The sequence below is a fragment of the Ovis aries genome, chromosome 5, assembly GCF_016772045.2.
Source record: "Ovis aries strain OAR_USU_Benz2616 breed Rambouillet chromosome 5, ARS-UI_Ramb_v3.0, whole genome shotgun sequence".
In the NCBI taxonomy this organism is placed as follows: Eukaryota; Metazoa; Chordata; class Mammalia; order Artiodactyla; family Bovidae; genus Ovis; species Ovis aries.
In genome coordinates, this window is record NC_056058.1 from 69,745,672 (window position 1) to 69,765,816 (window position 20,145).

The 20,145-nt window shown below is 45.2% G+C and overlaps 1 protein-coding gene across 3 annotated transcripts in view; it reads right to left on the reverse strand.

Moving 5' to 3' along the window:
• Positions 1-15,948: 15,948 nt before the first annotated feature.
• ATP10B (ATPase phospholipid transporting 10B (putative)) overlaps positions 15,949-20,145 on the reverse strand; it is a 386,386-nt gene continuing 382,189 nt past the window's right edge. For all 3 annotated transcript variants that reach the window (XM_060416606.1, XM_027970475.3, XM_012178897.5), the window contains one exon: positions 15,949-19,081. In XM_060416606.1, the coding sequence (XP_060272589.1) occupies positions 18,637-19,081 (445 nt within the window). In that variant the 3' untranslated portion in view covers positions 15,949-18,636. The remainder of the gene's footprint in view (positions 19,082-20,145) is intronic.

Genomic DNA, 20,145 nt, shown 5'->3' on the forward strand with positions numbered 1-20,145 from the left:
ATCCCAGTGCACCAGCCCCAAGCACCCTGTATCATGCATCAAACCTGGACTGGTGCTTTGTTTCACATATGATAACATACATGTTTCAATGCCATTCTCCCAAATCATCCCACCCTCGCCCTCTCCCACAGAATCCAAAAGACTGTTCAATACATCTGTGTCTCTTTTGCTGTCTTGCATACAGGGTTATCATTACCTTCTTTCTAAATTCCATATATATGCATTAGTATACTGTATTGGTGATTTTCTTTCTGTCTTACTTCACTCTGTATAATAGGCTCCAGTTTCATTGGTTCATGTTTTTCAAAGCCCTTCACTATGACCCATCCATCTTGGGAGGCCCAGCACAGCATGGTTCACAGCTTCATTTCATTGCCCAAGCCCCTTCACCATGACAAGACTGTCATCCGTGAAGAGGTGGGTGGTGTGTTCTAACTTCATTAATTTACATGCATCTGCCCAACTTTCCCAACACTATTTACTGAAGCAACTGTCTTAACCCTATTGTATATTTTCATCTCCTTTGTTAAAGATTAATTGGCTCCAGGTGTGCAGGTTTATTTTTGCGCTCTGTATTCTGTTTCATAGATCACATGTCTGTTTTTGTGGCTTACCACACTGTTTTCATTAGTATAGATTTGTAGTATTGTGTGAAGTCTGGGAAGGTTATGCCTTCTGCTTTGTTCCTTTCCTTCAGGTTTCCTACATCTTCTTTATTCATTCCTCCATCACTCGACATTTAGGTTGCTTCCTTATCTTGACTACTGTAAATAGTACTGCTATGAACATTGGGGTGCATGTATCTTTTCAAGTTAATGTTTATTTTTTTGGATATATCTCATGGAAAGAAATTGCTGGGTCATATGGTAGTGCTGTTCATGGGGATGGTTGGATGGCATCACTGACTCAGTGGATATGAGTTTGACCAAGCTTCAGGAGCTGGTGATGGACAGGAAATCCTCACATGCTATAGCCCATGGGGTTGCAAAGACTTAGACACAACTGAGCGAATGAACTGAACTGATGGTAGCGCTATTTTTAGTTGTTGAGAAATCTCCCTACTGTTTTCCACTGTGGCTGTGCCAATTTTTTTCCCCCATAATTTTATGTATGTATTTTAAGCTGTGCTGGGTCTTTGTTGCTCCATGGGCTTTCTCTAGCTGCAGTGAGCGGGGGCTACTCTCTAGTTTTGGTGCTCGGCTTCTCATTACAGCGGCTTCTCTTGTTGCGGAGCATGGGCTCTGGGACTCACGGGCTTCAGTAGCTGCACATGGGGGCTCAGTATTTGTGGCTCCTGGGCTCTGGAGCACAGACTCAGTTGTGGTGCACAAATTTAGTTGCCCCACGGTGTGTGGGATCTTCCTGGACTAGGGATAAAACCCAAGCCTCCTGAATTGGCAGGTGGATTCTTTACCACTAAGCCACCAGGCAAGTGCTGGCTCTGCCAATTTACATTTTCACCAGTGAGAGTTCCCTTTTCTCCACATCCTCACAAACATTTGTTGCCTAGTCCTAATTTAAAATGCAAGAAAAGGGGTACAGTTGTCTCCTCATAGAATGCCACAGAGAGTTGTTACACTGCATGCCAAGGCCCTGGTGTGTCCATGGTGGTTATTGGCAAGTGGTTCCACTCATGGGAAGGTAGTCATTTCGGCCATTGAAATCTATTTATTTATCTGCTTGGCTGTGCCAGGTCTTAACTGTTGCATGCAGGATCTTCAGTCTCTGTTGTGACACGTAAGATCTTTAGCTGTGGCATGCAAACTCTCAGCTGTGGCATGTGAGTTCTAGTTTCCTGGCCAAGGATCAAATTCATGTCCCCTGTTTGGAGAGCATGGACTATCAGCCCCTAGACCACTGGGGAAGTCCCTGACCATTTTAAAAAAGAGCAATTCTCAACTAAGACATGCTGGTGGGATACAGACAAATAACTGGGTATTCTGGATATGGCAGCCTCTCTTCTTTCCTGAGGCCCCTTTGAGGAAGGACATGGAAGTTTGGTTCATTTACAGCTCCAGGGAGTGTCTAGGAGAAGTGACATAACTGAAGACTGTCCTTGGCAATTAGAAGGGAGACATACATACCTTTATACATCTTGTTCTTCTCCCTAGAGTAATTCTTCCTTGAAAACCACCTTTCGTATCTTTTTTTTTTAAACCATAAATCTCCAATATTAAAAAAAAAAGACTCTCTTACTCTGTAACATTTCATCCTCACCCTGTACTTGTACAGCTGCTGCTGCTGCTAAGTAGCGTCAGTTGTGTCTCTGTGTGACCCCATAGACGGCAGCCCACCAGGTTCCCCCATCCCTGGGATTCTCCAGGCAAGAATACTGGAGTGGGTTGCCATTTCCTTCTCCAAAGCGTGAAAGTGAAGTCGCTCAGTTGTGTCCGACTCTTCGCAACCCCATGGACTGCAGCCTACCAGGCCCCTCCATCCATGGGATTTTCCAGGCAAACTTGTGCAGCTACACTCAGCAAAACCTAGCATAATAACATGTGTTACTGGTTTCCCTCATCCTCCCCTGCCAATGAGATGGGGGTAGACTCCATTTACCATATTCCTGGTGGAGTCCAGCTGGTGATGGTGGTGGAATTCCAAATAGAAAGGGGTTGGGTTATGACTCTCTAGGGAAGAGGGAAACAGTGGGTCTTAAACACAGTGGGCTTTTAAAATTATGACCTGCCTGTCTCTTTTTTTAAAATTAAGCTATTTTATACAATTTTAAAAGTTACTTTCCATTTACAGTTATGATATTCTCTGTGTTGTACCTAGATCCTTGAGCCTGTCTTACACCCAACAGTTTGTACTTTCTAACCCCCTCTGTTCCCCCCAACCCCCCTGCCATTTCTCTGGTAACCACTAGTTTGTTCTCTATATCTGTGAGTCTGCTGCTTTTTTTGCTTGATTCACTAGTTTGTTGTGTCTTTTAGATTCCACATAGAAGTGATATCACATAGTGTTTGTCTTCCTCTAACTTACTTCACGTAGCATGCAGTTCAGTCACTCAGTTGTGTCCAGCTCTTTGTGACCCCATGGACTGCAGCATACAAGGTTCCCTGTTCTTCGCTATTTCCTGGGGTTTTCTCAAACTCATGTCCGTTGAGTTGGTGATGCCATACCACCATCTCATTCCTCTCTCAGCCTCTTCTCCTCCTGTCCTCAATCTTTCCCAGCATCATGGTCTTTTCCAATGAGTCAGCTCTTGGCATCAGGTGGCCAAAGTATTGGACCTTCAGCATCAGCATTTGTCCTTCCAATGTCAGGGTTGTTTCCTTCAGGATTGACTGGTTTGATCTCCTTGCAGTCCCAGGGACTCTCAAGAGTCTTATCCAGCACCACAGTTAGAAACCATCAATTCTTTGGTGCTCAGCCTTCATTATGGTCCAACTCTCATATCCGTACATGACTACTGGAAAAACCATAGCTTTGACTATATGGACCTTTGTCAGCATCAGTTCAGTTCAGTTCAGTTGCTCAGTCCTGTCCGACTCTTTGCGACCCCATGAATCGCAACACTCCAGGCCTCCCTGTCCATCACCAACTCCTGGAGTTCACTCAGATTCACGTCCATCAAGTCCGTGATGCCATCCAGCCATCTCATCCTCTGTTGTCCCCTTCTCCTCCTGCCCCCAATCCCTCCCAGCATCAAAGTCTTTTCCAATGAGTCAACTCTTCGCATGAGGTGGCCAAAGTACTGGAGTTTCAGCTTCAGCATCATTCCTTCCAAAGAAATCCCAGGGCTGATCTCCTTCAGAATGGACTGGTTGGATCTCCTTGCAGTCCAAGGGACTCTCAAGAGTCTTCTCCAACACCACACTTCAAAAGCATCAATTCTTCGGCACTCAGCCTTCTTCACAGTCCAACTCTCACATCCATACATGACTACTGGAAAAACCATAGCCTTGACTAGATGGACCTTAGTTGGCAAAGTAATGTCTCTGCTTTTCAATATGCTATCTAGGTTGGTCATAACTTTTCTTCCAAGGAGTAAGCATCTTTTAATTTCATGGCTGCAATCACCATCTGCAGTGATTTTGGAGCCCCCCAAAATAAAGTATGACACTGTTTTCACTGTTTCCCCATCTATTTCCCATGAAGTGATGGGACTGGATGCCATAATCTTCATTTTCTGAATGTTGAGCTTTAGGCCAACTTTTTCACTCTCCACTTTCACTTTCATCAAGAGGCTTTTTAGTTCCTCTTCACTTTCTGCCATAAGGGTGGTGTCATCTGCATATCTGAGGTTATTGATATTTCTCCCAGCAATCTTGATTCCAGCTTGTGTTTCTTCCAGTCCAGCATTTCTCATGATGTACTCTGCATAGAAGTTAAATAAGCAGGGTGACAATATACAGCCTAATGCCCTCCAAATCCATACACATTGCTGTAAATGACAAAATTTTGTTCTTTTCTTTTTATACGGCTAAGTAGTATTACATTGTGGGGGTGTGTATATGTGTATGGGGCTTCCCAGGTGGTGCTCGTGATAAAGAATCCGCTTGCCAATGCAACAGACACCAGAGACACAGGTTTGATTTCTGGGTCAGGAAGATCCCTGGAGTAGGAAGTGGCAACCCACTCTAGTATTCTTGCCTGGAAAATTCTATGGACAGAGGAACCTGGTAGGCCACAGTCCATGGGGCCACAAAGGATCAGATGTATATATATCCCCCTCATGATCTTTACCCAGTCGTCTGTTGATGGACACTTATGTTGCTTCCATATCTTCTGCCTGGTTTTTTTTGAGGTAGAACCTGAAGAATCTCTTCTCTTGGACTAATCAGCTTTCCAAAAAAAGAGTTCTCTGATCTCGTGCTTGGTTTTGGAGCTGCCTATATTCTAAGAGCTAAGAGCCTAAACTTTTGATCAGAGAGGACCTTGTTCTCAGCTCATGTTACCTCTTGCAGAATCTTCATTTCAACTCCTGCCTGGTTTCCTGGTTTGGGGAATGGAAGTTTCATGTCTGCACTGGTTGGGGGAGGGGATCTGGCTCAGACTTTGCAACACCTTGTTTTCAGCTCTACTGAAAACCCCCGTCTACTGTGGACCCCCGTTTTCAGAGTTACTTGGTGCTTTTGATTCCCAAGCCTCTGAGGGCTATTAGTAGATACTGCCTGGATTTATGTTGGTTTCTCACCCTGCAGGTCCTTAGCAGAAAGAAGAAAGCTTAAATGTAATCCAGTTACCCTTCCTTTATTTCCTTTCCATTTTCTTAAGTTTTGTTGACTGTTATTTGGCTTTATTTCTCTCCCTTTTGATTTGTTCTTAAGGATTTATACCTTTCTACTCTCTTAACTCATATTCTAGTGGGAATTTAGGAGAAAGTGGAGATAAATATGTATGTCAGTCCATCTCATTTAATTGGAAGTTGAGCTGATATTCTCTTTTTATGTTTCAAAAGTTAAATAACTGTCTGTCGTCATTGGTTATGTGGGTCTGTCATGCTTTCATTAACGAGAATCATTTGTTTTCATCCTGGAGGACCCATAGAGATTTCTTTTAGGTTTCAGATTTTGTCTTTAGAAGATTTTCAGTCAAGCAGCTGGCACTTTCCCTATTTTCAATGCTTGCATGTGTGATCAATGCACCCGTTCAAGAGAGAAGGGGTAGAAAGTCTTATTAGTCTGGACTTGTCAGCCTGGACCAGGGGGCCTTCCATCTGCCCAGGAAATCTGCCATAGAATGATGCTGAGCTATCTTAGTTATTAAAGAACACCTGCACATCACTCAAATCAGTTCTCAGCTCCCCTGCGCTCTGAGTTTCTGTATCTGCAGTCATTAATATCATCTCTGGGTGTTTTCTCTGCTCTCTGGGGCACCATGTTGATCCTTTCCCTTGGCCCTCATGTCTCTTTCATCACTCAAAACGTACAGCTGCTCTATTCTAGCGTAGCAGTTTCCTTACACCATTTCAGTTCTTCTTACTTCATAGGCTCCACAGCTATGAAGGATTTTAGGTATCACCTAGGAGCTTCAAATTTGTAGTCTACAGATCAAAAAGAATTTTCTTTCAACAGAATCTTGGGGGAGAGCCTGCCACATGAATCAGGTAGAATGATAGCTGTTGTGGGTAATGCAGGCGAGAGAATCTGCCGTCCCCATCCTGACCACATCTCCCCAGGGTGATGGACTGACCACCCATGATCCCATTTAACTCTCCTCTTGAATGTAAGAGGCTGAGTCCCCGAGAAGGGGAATAATTTGCAGAAGCTTGTGTAGTGGATTAGTTCAGGACTCAAATCAAGTCCTCCTTATACTTTACCGCTGCCTCTAGATCCACAAATGATGAAACCTGGAGGGTGGTGGTGGAGACTTTCAAGTGAGTGATCAAACAGTGGCTGCCTGCTATTAGTCTGACTGCCCCTTTTTTCAAAGCCTCAGAAGCCTCCACTGCATCCATAATTTTGCATGAAAAAAATCATAAATAATAATTCTCACTGAAACGGCCTCCTTCCTGCCCCAGAATTGGTGTCCTGCTGGCTTGTTAATTTTAGTTTGGGAGTCAGAGACCTATGACAACTGTTCTCATGCAGGGCTCCTTGGCTGTTCAATAAATGCTAATAAACCATAAGCGGGAATCCTATCACTGCCGCCCAAACTGAAATGCAAGGGCAAAGATGACTTTGGTCTGAATTGGATTTGAAAAAGCTGAGAGAACAGGCTTTGAGTGTGCAGTGGAAATGCCAGTTGAATATTAATTATAGCGGCAGTGCCGGCCCGAGGAAGGCGCAATGCAGATGAGATGCTTCTGGCTATGGAATCCAAGTGTGGTTTCACACAGAGACCAGGGAGCCTCTGGTGGTTTTCCGTAGCTCTCCTGGTGTTCAGAGAGGTCTTTCTGGTCTTCTCATTTGCTCATTTTATTTGTTCCTTAGACTCACCAGGATGACTCAGCCAGGAGGTATCTTAGGGGTAGGTTTTAATTAGTGACTTGGGGATTCTGAAAGTGGCAGCAATGTAGGTGGGGACTCTCTAACCTCTTTGCCCCACTGATTATTTCCCACATTCCAGGAATGGGATGTTCGGGTCCACAGTGAACCAGACATGGAATTATTGGGCTGGCCAAAAATTTATTCAAGTTTTTCCATAGCATGTTACAGGAAAACCCAAATGAACTTTTTGGCCAACCCAATATAACAGGTGCCTTTAATGCACCAGGTGTCTTAGCCTCCCTCCCGCCTCCACCCCAACACACACAGCATTAATGGCATGGGGGATAGAGGTTTGCTGACTGAGCCATAGGCAATAGATAATGTCCATATATCTCATCCCACCCCGGTAAACTTTTAAATTATGTATACTGAAGAATTTCCTACAGCTCTAACTGCCCCATAGATTGTGTAGCTAATTGTTTCTTCCACTTAAATTGGGAGCCTCCTGGTAGGCTGTATGTTTTGGTGCAATTATGTTGCCTGGACCAGGGCTGAGGCCATTTTAGCCACCAAGGGGTGTGCTAATTGTTCTGAAGTGTGTAGCCTGGGGTGCATCTCATTGCTGTAGTGGTTTTAATAGAACTTCTAATTAAAAACAAGCAGTGAGATGGGGCTGGGTGCATTCCTCCACATCAGGGGTTCAGGTAGGGCCCCTTTGGGCACAGTAGTGTGAACATGCCCATGGTGGGAGCCAGCTAGGGCAGAGATTGATGCGCCTCTGGTATGGTTTGTCTACAGGCTTGGTGCAGGCTGTTTAGCTATAATTAGAGCGGGGCCAGTGGCAGCGTGGCAGCCAGTTCTTCTCCTAGGCTCTGTGTCAGTGTTTGGACAGGGTGCCTGTGGAGGAACTGGAAGGGGAGGAGGCTGGAAAGTTTAAGTAGCTGAGGTACAACCTGAGACTCTGAGGGAGTTTGTGAGACAGGAATGTTCTGGAAAATCATATGCCCTGCATGTCACATTCCCAGAGACCAGGTTATCTTGGTTATTAATTACAGTGCACTGGGAATCTGATCTGGGTTTGGAATACTTAGTTCTGTCTCTTGTTAACAGTGCATCTTTGGGGAGATGGCTTAACTTTTCTGAGTCTCAGTTTGTTTATCTATAAAATGGGGATAAAATACAAATTAAGTTGGGTATTTTGGTATAATGGGCATAGAAATCAGGAATGCCTGCATCCCACATGGGCAATCACTTCTACCCTTTGTGGGCCTCCACTTCCCAATTCGCTTACTCTGCTCTCCTAGTCTAGTGCCATGAGGAGCATTAGAGGATGGGAACAAGGATAACTTATTTATAACTGAGCCCCATGAGCCAAAGTAGGAGAAAGAAAAGGGAACAAATGAGAGGTTGGCTTTCTCCATGAGGTGAGCCTCAATTTAGTGTGCTGGCTGATCTCATGGAAGGAGGAAATGCAAGAGAGAGACTGTATCTCCTTTAGGACCTAGGCCCTCAAGAACCACTGATTTGTCTGGCACTTTGACATTTGGATCATCCTCTGGTCTTTACCTATAGGGAAAGCAAGAGTGGGAAGACAAGACAGAGACCTCATGGTATGGGAGAGGCAGAAGAAATACTCCCTCTCTCTCTGTATCCTAGATTTATAGTCAGGATTAGAAGGTAGAACATTCTTATGAGCTAGTCTGCTACTGTCACTGACCCTAGAATGACCTAAATTTGAATCCTTCATGACCTCTGCTATCAGGCTCAGATATTCTGTCAGGAATGATTGGAAAAAGAAAAAAGAAAACCTTGAGAACCTAGAGGTGAGTCTGTATTGAGTTCTGTAAGTGGTATGCAAAGAGATTTGAAAGGGCCATGACTAGGGAAATCTTTATGGAAGAAGTGGTTGAGGGATCTGAATTTGAACTTTGGGTTTTGGGCAGGTGTTCTAGGTAGAGAATGTGGCCTGGCCAAAGGCACAGAGGATGGCAAGAAACCTGTTTGCCTCAGTCGCAGGCTCTGAGCTTGGTGAGGAAGGTCATGGGCAGGCAATGGGGGCACAGTGAATGCCTAGCTCAGGAGTTGGGGCATAAATTGAGCACATGGCTCTTTCTTATCTCCTTTGTTGTTCAGTCGCTCAGTTGTGTGTAACTTTTTGTGACCCCATGGACTGCGGCATGACAGCCTTCCCTGTCCTTCACCATCTCCCAGAGCTTGCTCAAACTCACGTCCATTGATTTGGTGATGCCATCCAACCATCTCATCCTGTCGTCCCCTTTTCTTCCTGCCTTCGATCTTTCCCAGCATCAGGGTCTTTTCCAATGAGTCAGTTCTTCGCATCAGGTGGCCAAAGTATTGGAGTTTCAGCTTCAGCATCAGTCCTTCCAATGAATATTCAGGATTGACTGGTTTGATCTCCTTACAGTCCAAGGGACTTTCAAGAGCCTTCAACACCACAGTTCAAAAGAATAAATTCTTCAGCGTTCAGCCTTCTTTATGGTTCAACTCTCACATTTGTACATGACTACTGGAAAAACCATAGCTTTGACTATATGAACCTTTGTTGGCAAAGTAGTATCTCTGATTTTTAATTTGCTATGTAGATTTGTCATAGCTTTTCTTCCAAGGAGCAAATGTATTTTCATTTTATGGCTGCAGTCATGATCTGCAGTGATTTTGGAGCCCAAGTCTTTCACTATTTCCATTGTTTCCCCATCTATTTGCCGTAAAGTGATGAGACCGGGTGCTATGATCTTAGTTTTTTGAATGTTGAGTAGTTTTAAGCCAGCTTTTTCACTCTCCTCTTCATCAAGAGGCTCTTTAGTTCTTTGCTTTCTGCCATAAGGGTGGTATCATCTGTATATCTGAGGTTATTGATATTTCTCCAGCAATCTTGATTCTAGCTTGTGCTTCATTCAGCCTGGCATTTTGGATGATGTACTCTGCATATAAGTTAAATAAGCAGGGTGACAATATACAGCCTTGATGTACTCCTTTTCCAATTTTGAACCAGTCCGTTGTTCCATGTCTGGTTCTAGCTGTTGTTTATTGACGTGAATACAGGTTTCTCAGGAGGCAGGTCAGGTGGTCTAGTATTCCCATCTCTTTCAGAATTTTCCAGTTTGTTGTGATCCATAGTCAAAGACTTTAGTATCTTATCCTTCAGATTCCTTCCCTGCCACCTGCTTACTTTCCCTGTCCCCCACCTTCCAACTATGTTTGTGGTTTGCTAATACTTAGCTAGTCAGTAGGTTTTCAATCCATTAAAAAATAATTTAATTAATTAATTTATTTTTGCCTGTGCTGGGTCTTCATTGCTGTGCGGACTTTTTCTCTAGTTGAGGTTTCAGTCTTTCATTGCCGTGGCTTCTTTTGTTGTGGAACACAGTCTCTAGTCTTGTGGGCTTCAGTCACTACACTCCCAGATTCCTGATCACAGACTCAGAAGTTGTGGCTCATGGGCTTAGTTGCTCTGAGGCACGTGGGGTCTTCCTGGACCAGGGATCAAACCCAAGTCCCCTACTTTGGCAGGTGGATTCCTTACCACTGAGCCACAAGGGAAGCCCTTTAATTATCCTTTTGAAGAGCTGATTGGCCTGGTTTCAAACACATCAACTAAAAAAAAAAGATTTCTTATTGATAGCTTGAGTGAAAGCTTCAAGAGCATTTAGGAGTCAAATGAGTACATGTTCTTCCAGAAGAGAATCACCTATTTGGAAATATGTAAAGACCTGAGAAATCTCCTGGCCAACCTCTTTATTTCATACACAGAGAATAAGAGGAAAGAAAGTTTCCCAGTAAGAAACTTGTAGTTTTCGGAACCAGATCTCTTGTCTCTAAATTCATTCAGGGTGTTTGCAGTGGGTTGTAGAAGGAATGTAGCCTAGAGGTTAACATTTTGGGCCCTGGAATTGGGCATCTTGGGTTTGAATCTTGGCTCTTGGCCACATAATTGCCTGTTGACTTTGGGGAGAGCCTCAGTTTATCCACCTTTAAAATGGGACAAGAAAGCCAATTTGTTATCTGCAGGGAACAAAAAGAAAAAGGGTATATATTCCACTTGTCCTGTTGTACAAGAGCTGTCTGATGTGTAGGCAAGGGTTGATGTAAGGGTCTTTTAAAGAAACAGCCTCTTGGCCAAAGGTATTCATCTCCCCCTGTGCCTTACCACCCTGCATGAAGAACTCCTGTGTCTGTTGCTTCTTCTGTTTTAACCCCAAACTGCTGTTAAAATAGATGAATTAACAAGACGGGATCTCACATTAGGTCATGATGTTCATTAATACTGTGGTCTGAATGACATCCTCTGATTTATCCTGAGCCGACTGATGGATGGTGAGGCTAGGAGGGTGACCTGAGGACCTGGTTGGAAGGGCCCCATGGACCCATTTGGTAAATCACCCATTGAGGGTACACGGTTACCTGAGAGGTCCATTTTCAACATGGAACAGATCTTCTAGTCACTGTCCTCCAGCCACCAGGGGCAATTGAGGGCAGCAGAGGTGACTCTCAACCTCTAGCAAGTTCACGTTTCTTCTTTCGGCCTTGTATCCCTCTCTGGTTCCATGCTCTTTAAAAAGAGGACGACTTTGCTAGAAACCTAGCAAGCGTTAAGTTCCCTGTACTCTCTTCTTGAAAGCTCAGTCTCCCTGATAGTCTTTGTAAATATTTATGTATTTATTTGCTGCATTGGGTCTTGGTTGTGGCGTGTGCAATCCTCGTTGAGGCATGTGGGCTCTTCCGTTGTGGCGCATGGCATGCAGGCTCCAGAGCAGAGTTGTGGTGTTGCAGGCTTAGCCATGCAAGCTCAGCAGTTGTGGTGTGCAGGCTTATTTGCCCTGAGGCATGTGGCATCTTAGTTCCCCCAACCAGGGGTCAAACCCTCATCCCCTGCAGTGGAAGGCAGATTCTTAACCACTGGACCACAAGGGAAGTCCTGCTAATCTGTTACAAATGGGGAAAGCAAACTTGTGCACTTCTCTTTACACTTTTGTCTTTTGCATCCAGTAAAAGGGACAAAAGCTACTTTGTGTGTGTATTGAGGGGATGGGGAGGAGAATGTGAGTTCTTTTAAAGGCAAGATTTGAGGCTCAGAAGCTGCAGTTGGCGGGGCTTCAGAGGACCAGAGAACTCAGAGGTGCCTTCTCACTGGAAGAGGCTCACCTTTCACCCCAGGCTGGACTGGTTCTGGACTGATTCCATAGTCAAATGGATCTAGGCTGGCTCACCTGCTGTGTGGTCTGATTTTTTAAAATTTTACCCTTTAGGGTTACTCTTCTCTTTTTCAAATGTCCAAGCAGTCCTGGAAAGGACTGCCAGTTAATCTCTTGCTGTTGGTTGAAGAGTCCTCCTTGGGGAGTTTCAGTTCAGTTCAGTTCAGTCGCTTAGTCGTGTCTGACTCTTTGCGACCCCATGAATCGTAGCATGCCAGGCCTTCCTGTCCATCACCATCTCCCGGAGTTCACTCAGACTCACATCCATCGAGTCCATGATGCTATCCAGCCATCTCTTCCTCTGTCGTCCCCTACTCCTCCTGCCCCCAATCCCTCCCAGCATCAGAGTCTTTTCCAATGAGTCAGCTCTTCGCATGAGGTGGCCAAAGTGCTGGAGCTTCAGCTTTAGCATCATTCCTTTCAAAGAAATCCCAGGGCTGATCTCCTTCAGAATGGAAACCCCAATTCCAGTCTCTGTTCTAACTCCAAATTACGGGGTGACCCTGGAGAGAGCCACTTATCAATCATCTGAGTTTTGTCATCCGCATCTACAGGAATCTCTCCCACCTCATCATGTGGGAACATAGGTGAGCTCTGATAGGAAGGGCTCATGACACGGAAGAAAAATCACTTTTCCTCAAAGTTGAGTCAAGTGTCTGTCAGGCAGTCTCTGTTTATTGCACTGGGATCTGAAGAAGGCTCTGAGGTGCCTCCCAGGTCAGCATCCCTCACACGTCTGAGATCACCTTTCCCCAAGCCTGACCTGCGAGGAGCTGGCTCCTCTTGCAGCCTGAGAGTCAGGGGAGAGCTGGTCGCCATTTAAATGTGGGCAGAGGAGGGACATGGGGCAGTGGTGCGCATGGTACTGGAGCTTGTCTGGTGTTTTATTTTCTATAGTAAGCAGTTGTGTTTATGGAGAAGCATGGAGGTACTGATGGAAGTTACAGGAGAGTGAAGCTCCTTTCTGTCCATCCGTTAGTGCTTGGAGCGACCTGACAGTGGTGAGGAGAGGCGTCCTGCCTCGGGCTCCCTCCTGACAGCTGAAATGGCGCTGCCCTGCCCCTGCCTTGAGTGTTTGCAAGTCTTTAGTACTTACTTAGCTGAGAAAGGCAACCTGGGGCCTCAGTGAGGCTTAGGGTATCCATTATTGTCCCAAATGGTTGCTGCCCTCCTGCTTTGACACTCACCCCAAGACCAGTGCCCATCTATGATTTTCCTCAACAGCAAGAGTTACCATTTTGCTGGGCTCTGCCATGTGCCAAGCCCTGGGATTGCATCAGAGAAGATCACAGACTGCCTCCCTGTGGTATCTTCGTGTGTGTGTGTGTGTGTGTGTGTGTGTGTGTGTGTGTTGCACATGCACAAGACTCAAACAACTTCACTAGTAGTAAATTGATTTACCAGGGGTCCTTCCCTTACTGTAACCAGCCTCCCAAAGTAGTTTTTAGAATCACAGGATGTTGGAACCAGTCCAGTTCCTGTCCTGAGCATTTGGGTAGTCTGAGCGAACCTCACTTTGAGGTTGAAACTTGGGAAAGCTTTGTCCAGACTTACAGCAGAAACTGTGGGCACAGCTGGAGTGGTAGGTCTGTCCTCTGACTTCCGGCTCAGCTTCCCCAGGTCCTGCTATTCCTGAGGAATGCAGCCGAGCCTCAGGTGCAGCAGCTCCTCCGCCAACGCTAGATGCTAGGTGGCACCAGCACGCCTTGGAACAGAAAGGCGCTCGTCTAGCTTCTATCTGAAAATGTTTGAATCCTCAGTGTGGGCGGCCTGGAGTTCTGGCTGAGCGCTCTCCTCTCCTGAGGCCTGCCTGCCTGGGGGGCCACCCCAGATCCCAGTCCCATCTCCTTCATCCAGGGAACCCATCCCAGATGCCTTGGGGATCGGTTTGCTGGCTACCTGGAAGAATTCACTCCTGTGTGATTGATTTCTTTCAGGGGCTCTCTGTGCAGAATGGATAAAGTTCTGCTGGGTGATCTTTCCAACTACTCTGCTGAGTTCTGAGCCAAGTTCTTTGTGGTTTCTGTTCTTTCAGGACATTGTTGCAGGGCAACAAGGCTGGCTGATGTCACTGAGGATGTGAGGCAGTGTGGAAGGAGACCCCAGCCACCCAGCCCAAATTGCCCACTTGCAGCATCGTGAGTATGTGAGTCAGTTTTGGGGTGGTTATGTTGCAGAAGCTGATTGAAATAGGAGAGAACAGCGCAGTAGCCTCTCCCTATCCATGATTTTCCTGTCCATAGTTTCAGTTTCCTGTCGTCAATCTTGGTCCAAAAATACTAGAAAATGCTAGAAATAACTTATAAGTTTTAAATTGCATGCTTTTGTGAGTGGTTTGATGAAATCTTATACCTCCCACTGGGACATGAATCATCTCTTTGTCCAGCATGTCCATATAGCATGTGCAACCCCACTGCTCAGCATGCTCTGGTCTTGGTTTTCAGATCAGTGGTCGCAGTATCACAGTGCTTGTGGCCAAAGTCACCCTTACTTTACTTAATAATGGCTTTAGCACACACCAGTAGTGATGCCAGCAATCTGGATATTCTCTTATTGAACCTGATTTATACATTTTATCATAGGTAAGTGTGTATAGGTAAAAACATTGTTGTGTGTATGTACAAAGTGAAACTGAAAGTCACTCAGCCGTGTCTGACTCTTTATGACCCCATGGACTATATAGTCCATGGAATTCTCCAGGCCAGAATACTGGAGTGGGCAGCCTTTCCCTTCTCCAGGGGATCTTCCCAACCCAAGATTGAACCCAAGTCTCCTGCATTGCAGGCGGATTCTTTACCAGCTGAGCCACCAGGAAGGTGTGTGTGTGTGTGTGTGTATTTATATTATATATATATATATTTTATAAATATATATTTATATTTCACTGTTATATGTGGCTTCAGGCATCTACTGCAGGTCTTAGAATATAATCCCCTTGAGTAAGGGGGGACTGCTGTATCTACGTTGAAGGGTTGCAGTGAGGTTTACGTGATAATATGCACTTAGATCTGCGCCTAGCACACAATATGTGAATACTGTTGTTACCATCAACATCATCATGGGGCACTTCCTCTTGCTTTCTGGGTTCTAAGTCCCAGTGACCTCCTTTCTCTTCCTCCTCCTCCTCTTCTCCCTCTTCCTTCCCCGGCTCCTTCCTTCTCCTTTATTATATATCAAACTGCACCTTTTTCAGGGCTTTCATACTTAATTCTCTCCATTCAGAATGGTCCTTCCCTGGTACCTTGTTTTCATGGTTAGGGTCTCCTCCTTGAAAAAGCCTTCTCTGGTTACCCTGAGACCTCCTGCCTCCCATCCTTTCCATTCTTGTTTCATTTCATTGTGCGTCATTATCACATTTATTGATTCCTTGAATATTGTCTGGGTCCCCTTCTAGACTAAATCCCTTGAGGGCAGGGGCTGGGCCTGTATGCTTGCTACCCACCACACTGCTGTGTACAGTGGAAACTCACTTGGTGTTTGTTGAATGAATGGGTGAAAAGAGGCACCTAATCAGTATGAGTTTGAGGTTGGTGTCAGGCTTCCAGGAAGAGATGATCCAGGTTGGAGTTTCAGAGGTTGGGGGGGGGGGCGGGGGCGGCAGGATTGTGTATACTGCTTCTAATTCTTACAGCTGTTTAGGTTTGTGTCACAGTCTTTGTTGGATCAATTATCTTCCTGATACCCTATGTCCAACAAGGATATGGGCTTCTTTAAGAAAGAGATGGGTTTCTCACAACCCCAAGCGCATTGTCAGGCATCTAGTAGGGGCTTAACAGAGGTTTATTGGATCAATAAATGGATGGATGAATGACTGGATGTCAAGAAAGATGGAGGGGCAGTAGTACTCAGACTGTAGGCAATGATGGGAAACCATGTTTATTTTTTCTTTTAATAAAGGATAATATATTCCCAGTCAATCTGTAAAAGGTCATGAATGTATAAAAATGTATTAATTACAATCATTAGCATTATGTTACAGAGAAATAGTTGTTATAACCTTTTCCCCTAAGATGGCACTTGGACGGACACAGTTGGTTTGCTTCACAAAAAAGGGTAAGAGTAGGTGACCAGTTGGCCTGGTCGGCCCAGGACTGAGGAATTTCCCAGGCTGTGGGGCCTTCAGTGCTAAAACTGGGGAAAGCCCAGGCAAACTGGGATGCTTGGTCATGCAAGAGAGAGAGCAGGATGAGAATGTCAGGTGTGCTTTGGCATTTATGTACAGGTGATATTTTCTCAACTTTTCTCCATGATTTTTCTTCCTCTTAGCTCTCAAATAAAAATCCCTGTGTTATTATCAAGGATGTTACAGCTTTCAAAGGGTTTGAACAACCCCATGTAATTTTCACTTGATCCTTATGCCGAGTCTGGGAGGCAGGGCAAGGGGAGCATGCTACGTCAATGCTCCTGGCTCCTAGAGAATATGGGGCAGAGAAACGGCTCACATCTCCATCTCCTGAGGGCAGTGCTCTTTTCACTACTCTGTTCTTTTCTGAAATGTCCCACCTGTCTCATCTGGCTTTCAGGAGTAGACAGGAATCATAAAGGAAAAGGAAGGATCCTGAGATCCAAGCTTTGGCTCAGTCCCCTCATTTGGGACAATTTATATTATTACTGCTTTGCCTGATACATTCACCTGCTCCTCCTCGAGCCGTCCTCATGAAGGATTCCCCTGAAGCCCCACCAGCTGGCCAGAGCTGGCGCCATTATGTGGCAAAGTCAGTGAGAGAGATCCAGTGTATTGACTCAGGATGATGCCCCAAATGGCCCTTCCAGTTAAGGTTTGCCAGCAGGATGGTCAGGAGACGAGCTCACTCTGCCATCTGTTGGCTTGATTGTTGAGCTCTTTTTGGGTGCTTTTGCTACGAAGTTATTCAAGTGATGTCAATTCATGGGGTGGCTGTGACTTGCCACAATTGTTTCCACCCTTGTATCAGTACTTTTTGCTCAGTATCTAGGTACCACCTTAAGGCGAGTACTCACCTTAAAAGGCTGGGCTATCCTTGGACAGGCTATCCTTGCCCATTGTAGAGCTCGCTTCTCTTGACAGTGCATTAGAATATTATCATCCATTCTTTTATCCCAACACTGTTTTCCATACAAGTCATCTATGTAATTCTTCTTTTTCCTGTGAAGTGAGACTTCCCCTGGCTCTCCCTTGTTCAGCTGAAGCCTGTGATGTTCTGGATGAATGGGGTTTAACATTGGTTCTACTCTTTCAGATGCTGTTGTTTGGGCTCAGAGTTGCTCTCTCATCTGGGTTGTCTGTTCTGGGTGCAGCTGTGCAAAAGTTTGATCTTGGAGTTTGCCTTTTTCTGAGAGCAGAATGAGGATGGGTACAGGTTTCCCCTGCAGTCTGAAAGTAGAGCGTTTCTATGAAAAATTTCATAAGCTGAAATGGTATAAACAAAGAAGGAGTTACCTTAGGATACGTCTTGCTAACAGATGTACAAAATAAATTGAGATAAGGCACAGATGCTCAGACAGAGTTCAAAGCTATGGCAGTTTGATTCTGAGGTGCTGTGTAGTTCCCAGGGAAGGAGGTTGGCAGCGCCACTGAATGCTTGGGTAGAGGTAGCCTGCACCTCTAACCACTGGCTGCAAAACGAATGCTGAATGCTCTTTTCGCCTTTGTTTTGGTAAGAGGAAAAATTCTCTTTGGATTTCTTTTGGTTAGCAACAATCGGTACTAATATAGGTTTTTCCTTAAAGGGAAATGGTGTAAGGCAGACTTTGGAGAACTTGGGGATATTTCTACTTTTATTTAAAAATAAATAAAATACATATCTTAAAGAAGAGTGCTGCCTAGGTCCTCTGGGTGGATTCCCCAGACCGTGGGACACGTGGCCTATTAGCTAAAGCATGGGGTTTCCGGTGCCCCTGTTCACTTTCACGTGCTTGTTTTCTTGCTGCTCTTACACTAGCTGTGGCCTTACCACCTTTGGAAGTGTCTGTGGCTCTGAGTTCAAATCTGGTTGTAATCTTCAGATGTCCTTTTCTTTGGCTTAGAGCAGACCCAACTCTGAGGATGGACGAGATGTTAACCCTGACATGACCGTTCCTGCGATACTCTTGAGATGAGGCACTTGTGTGTATGAGACTCTTCTGAAACTTGGACTCTTGGCACTAAGGGACGAGGTGATGGTTTGAGAAGGCCAGAAACTTCCAGATCTTGAGAGATCGGCTGGGTCAAGACACTTCTTGGCATCTTGGAATCTGATGCTACCCAGTTGCATTGGGTTGTAGGCTGTCATTATCCAGAGGGTCAGAGAATCTCTCCAGGCTAAAGAATGAAAAAACTCAATGCAATAGAAATATAATCTCCTTATAAAAAACCATTTACAAGATGTGCTGCCTGGAAGCAGGACAAAACTAGAGGTTGACTGATTTCCAGTTCTTTTTTGTTAAACTCCTTGGGCCAGCACGTCCTCTAAGGGTGGGGAGAAGAGAATAAGACTGGCACATTCTTTCCTCCTTGAGGAAGAGTCACGGTTAATTAAGCCACTGATCAGGTGGCCTCCTCTGAGTGTGTACAGATGTCTGTAGGCCCCTCATATGGTCAGTGAGCTCTGGGATCGGCGGTGGCTGCCCCGGCTGAAGGGCCAGTTTGAGTTAGTCTGTCCGGATGCCATCGTCCTACTAGGCTCCAAGAGCAGGTGCTCCCCAGATGAGAATTTAGCCCAGGAGTCCCCTGAGTATGGGTCGTCCCTTGTGTGGTCTCTGCTGCATCTTTCTCCAGGCAGTACCCAGTCCTCCTTGTACCTCCGCTCGGCGGGGCTCAAATTCTTTGGGGTGCTGCTTCTGAAGCTCTGACCTGAGGTAGGTGACCCCAGATGGTTGGTGGGATGGGCCTCTCCAGGGATGGTGGCCGGCCTCTGGCGGCTTCTCCAGCTCTGGATTTCCAGCTCTCTTTTGTCCACAGGGAGTCTGTCAATTTTCTGAGCTCTTAGGATTGGAGACTTCCCATATGTTCCTTGAAGAGTCAGGAAAAAGTACCTGGTGGGAAATAACAGAATAAAGATCTTTTGTGACTTCTGATGTCTCGAATTTCAGCATTGAAAGGACCCTTAGAATCCAAGTCCCCACCCAGCGGAGGATCCCCTTTGCTGCTCTGTTAACTGATGGATCAAATCTATGTCCAGGCACTTCTGATACTGGGGGCGTTCAGCAACAAAATGTAACAGCAAACATTTGTTATGTACTGTACACATAACTCAGGTTATTCTCCCCCAAATCACAAACAGTTGGTACTTTTGTTTCCTACTATGTACAGACATGGAACTGGAGGCACTAAGAGACTGAATGATTTGTCCAGAGCCATACAGTGGTCGAGGTGTGGTCAGGACCCAGTGCCCTGGATTCTGATGCTTTCCTCTCACCTACAATGCATGTGGCCATTCTATTTCTGGGCTGTTCTAATTTAGGCAAATTTACTTGCTTTGAAGTGTCAAATCTTTGTGGAACTTAATAATTTTTAAGTAGTTTCCCAATACATATTCTTTTCTTGAATCCATGGGCTATGCCAACTTCACAGCATCAGTACATTATCACTATTTGCTAGATGACAATACCATCGAGGCCCCAAATGATGAGCTGGATTTCCTAAGGTCTCCTGAGAAGTTGACAGATCTCCCTGATGGTTAACTCATGGTTCCTCTCTCCTGCCAAGCTGCCTGTAGTGGACTCTGGAATAGAAGTCTCTATATGTGGCTCAGATCATGAACTCCTTACTGCCAAATTCAGACTTAAATTGAAGAAAGTAGGGAAAACCACTAGACCATTCAGGTATGACCTAAATCAAATCCATTATGATTATACAGTAGAAGTGACAAATAGATTCAAGGGATTAGATCTGTTAGACAGAGTGCCTGATGAACTATGGATAGAGGTTTGTGACATTGTACAGGAGACAGGGATCAAGACCATCCCCAAGAAAAACAAATGCAAAAAAGCAAAATGGCTGTCTGAGGAGGCCTTACAAACAGCTGTGAAAAGAGAAGAAAAAAGCAAAGGAGAAAAGGACAGATATACCCATGTGAATGCAGAGTTGCAAAGAATAG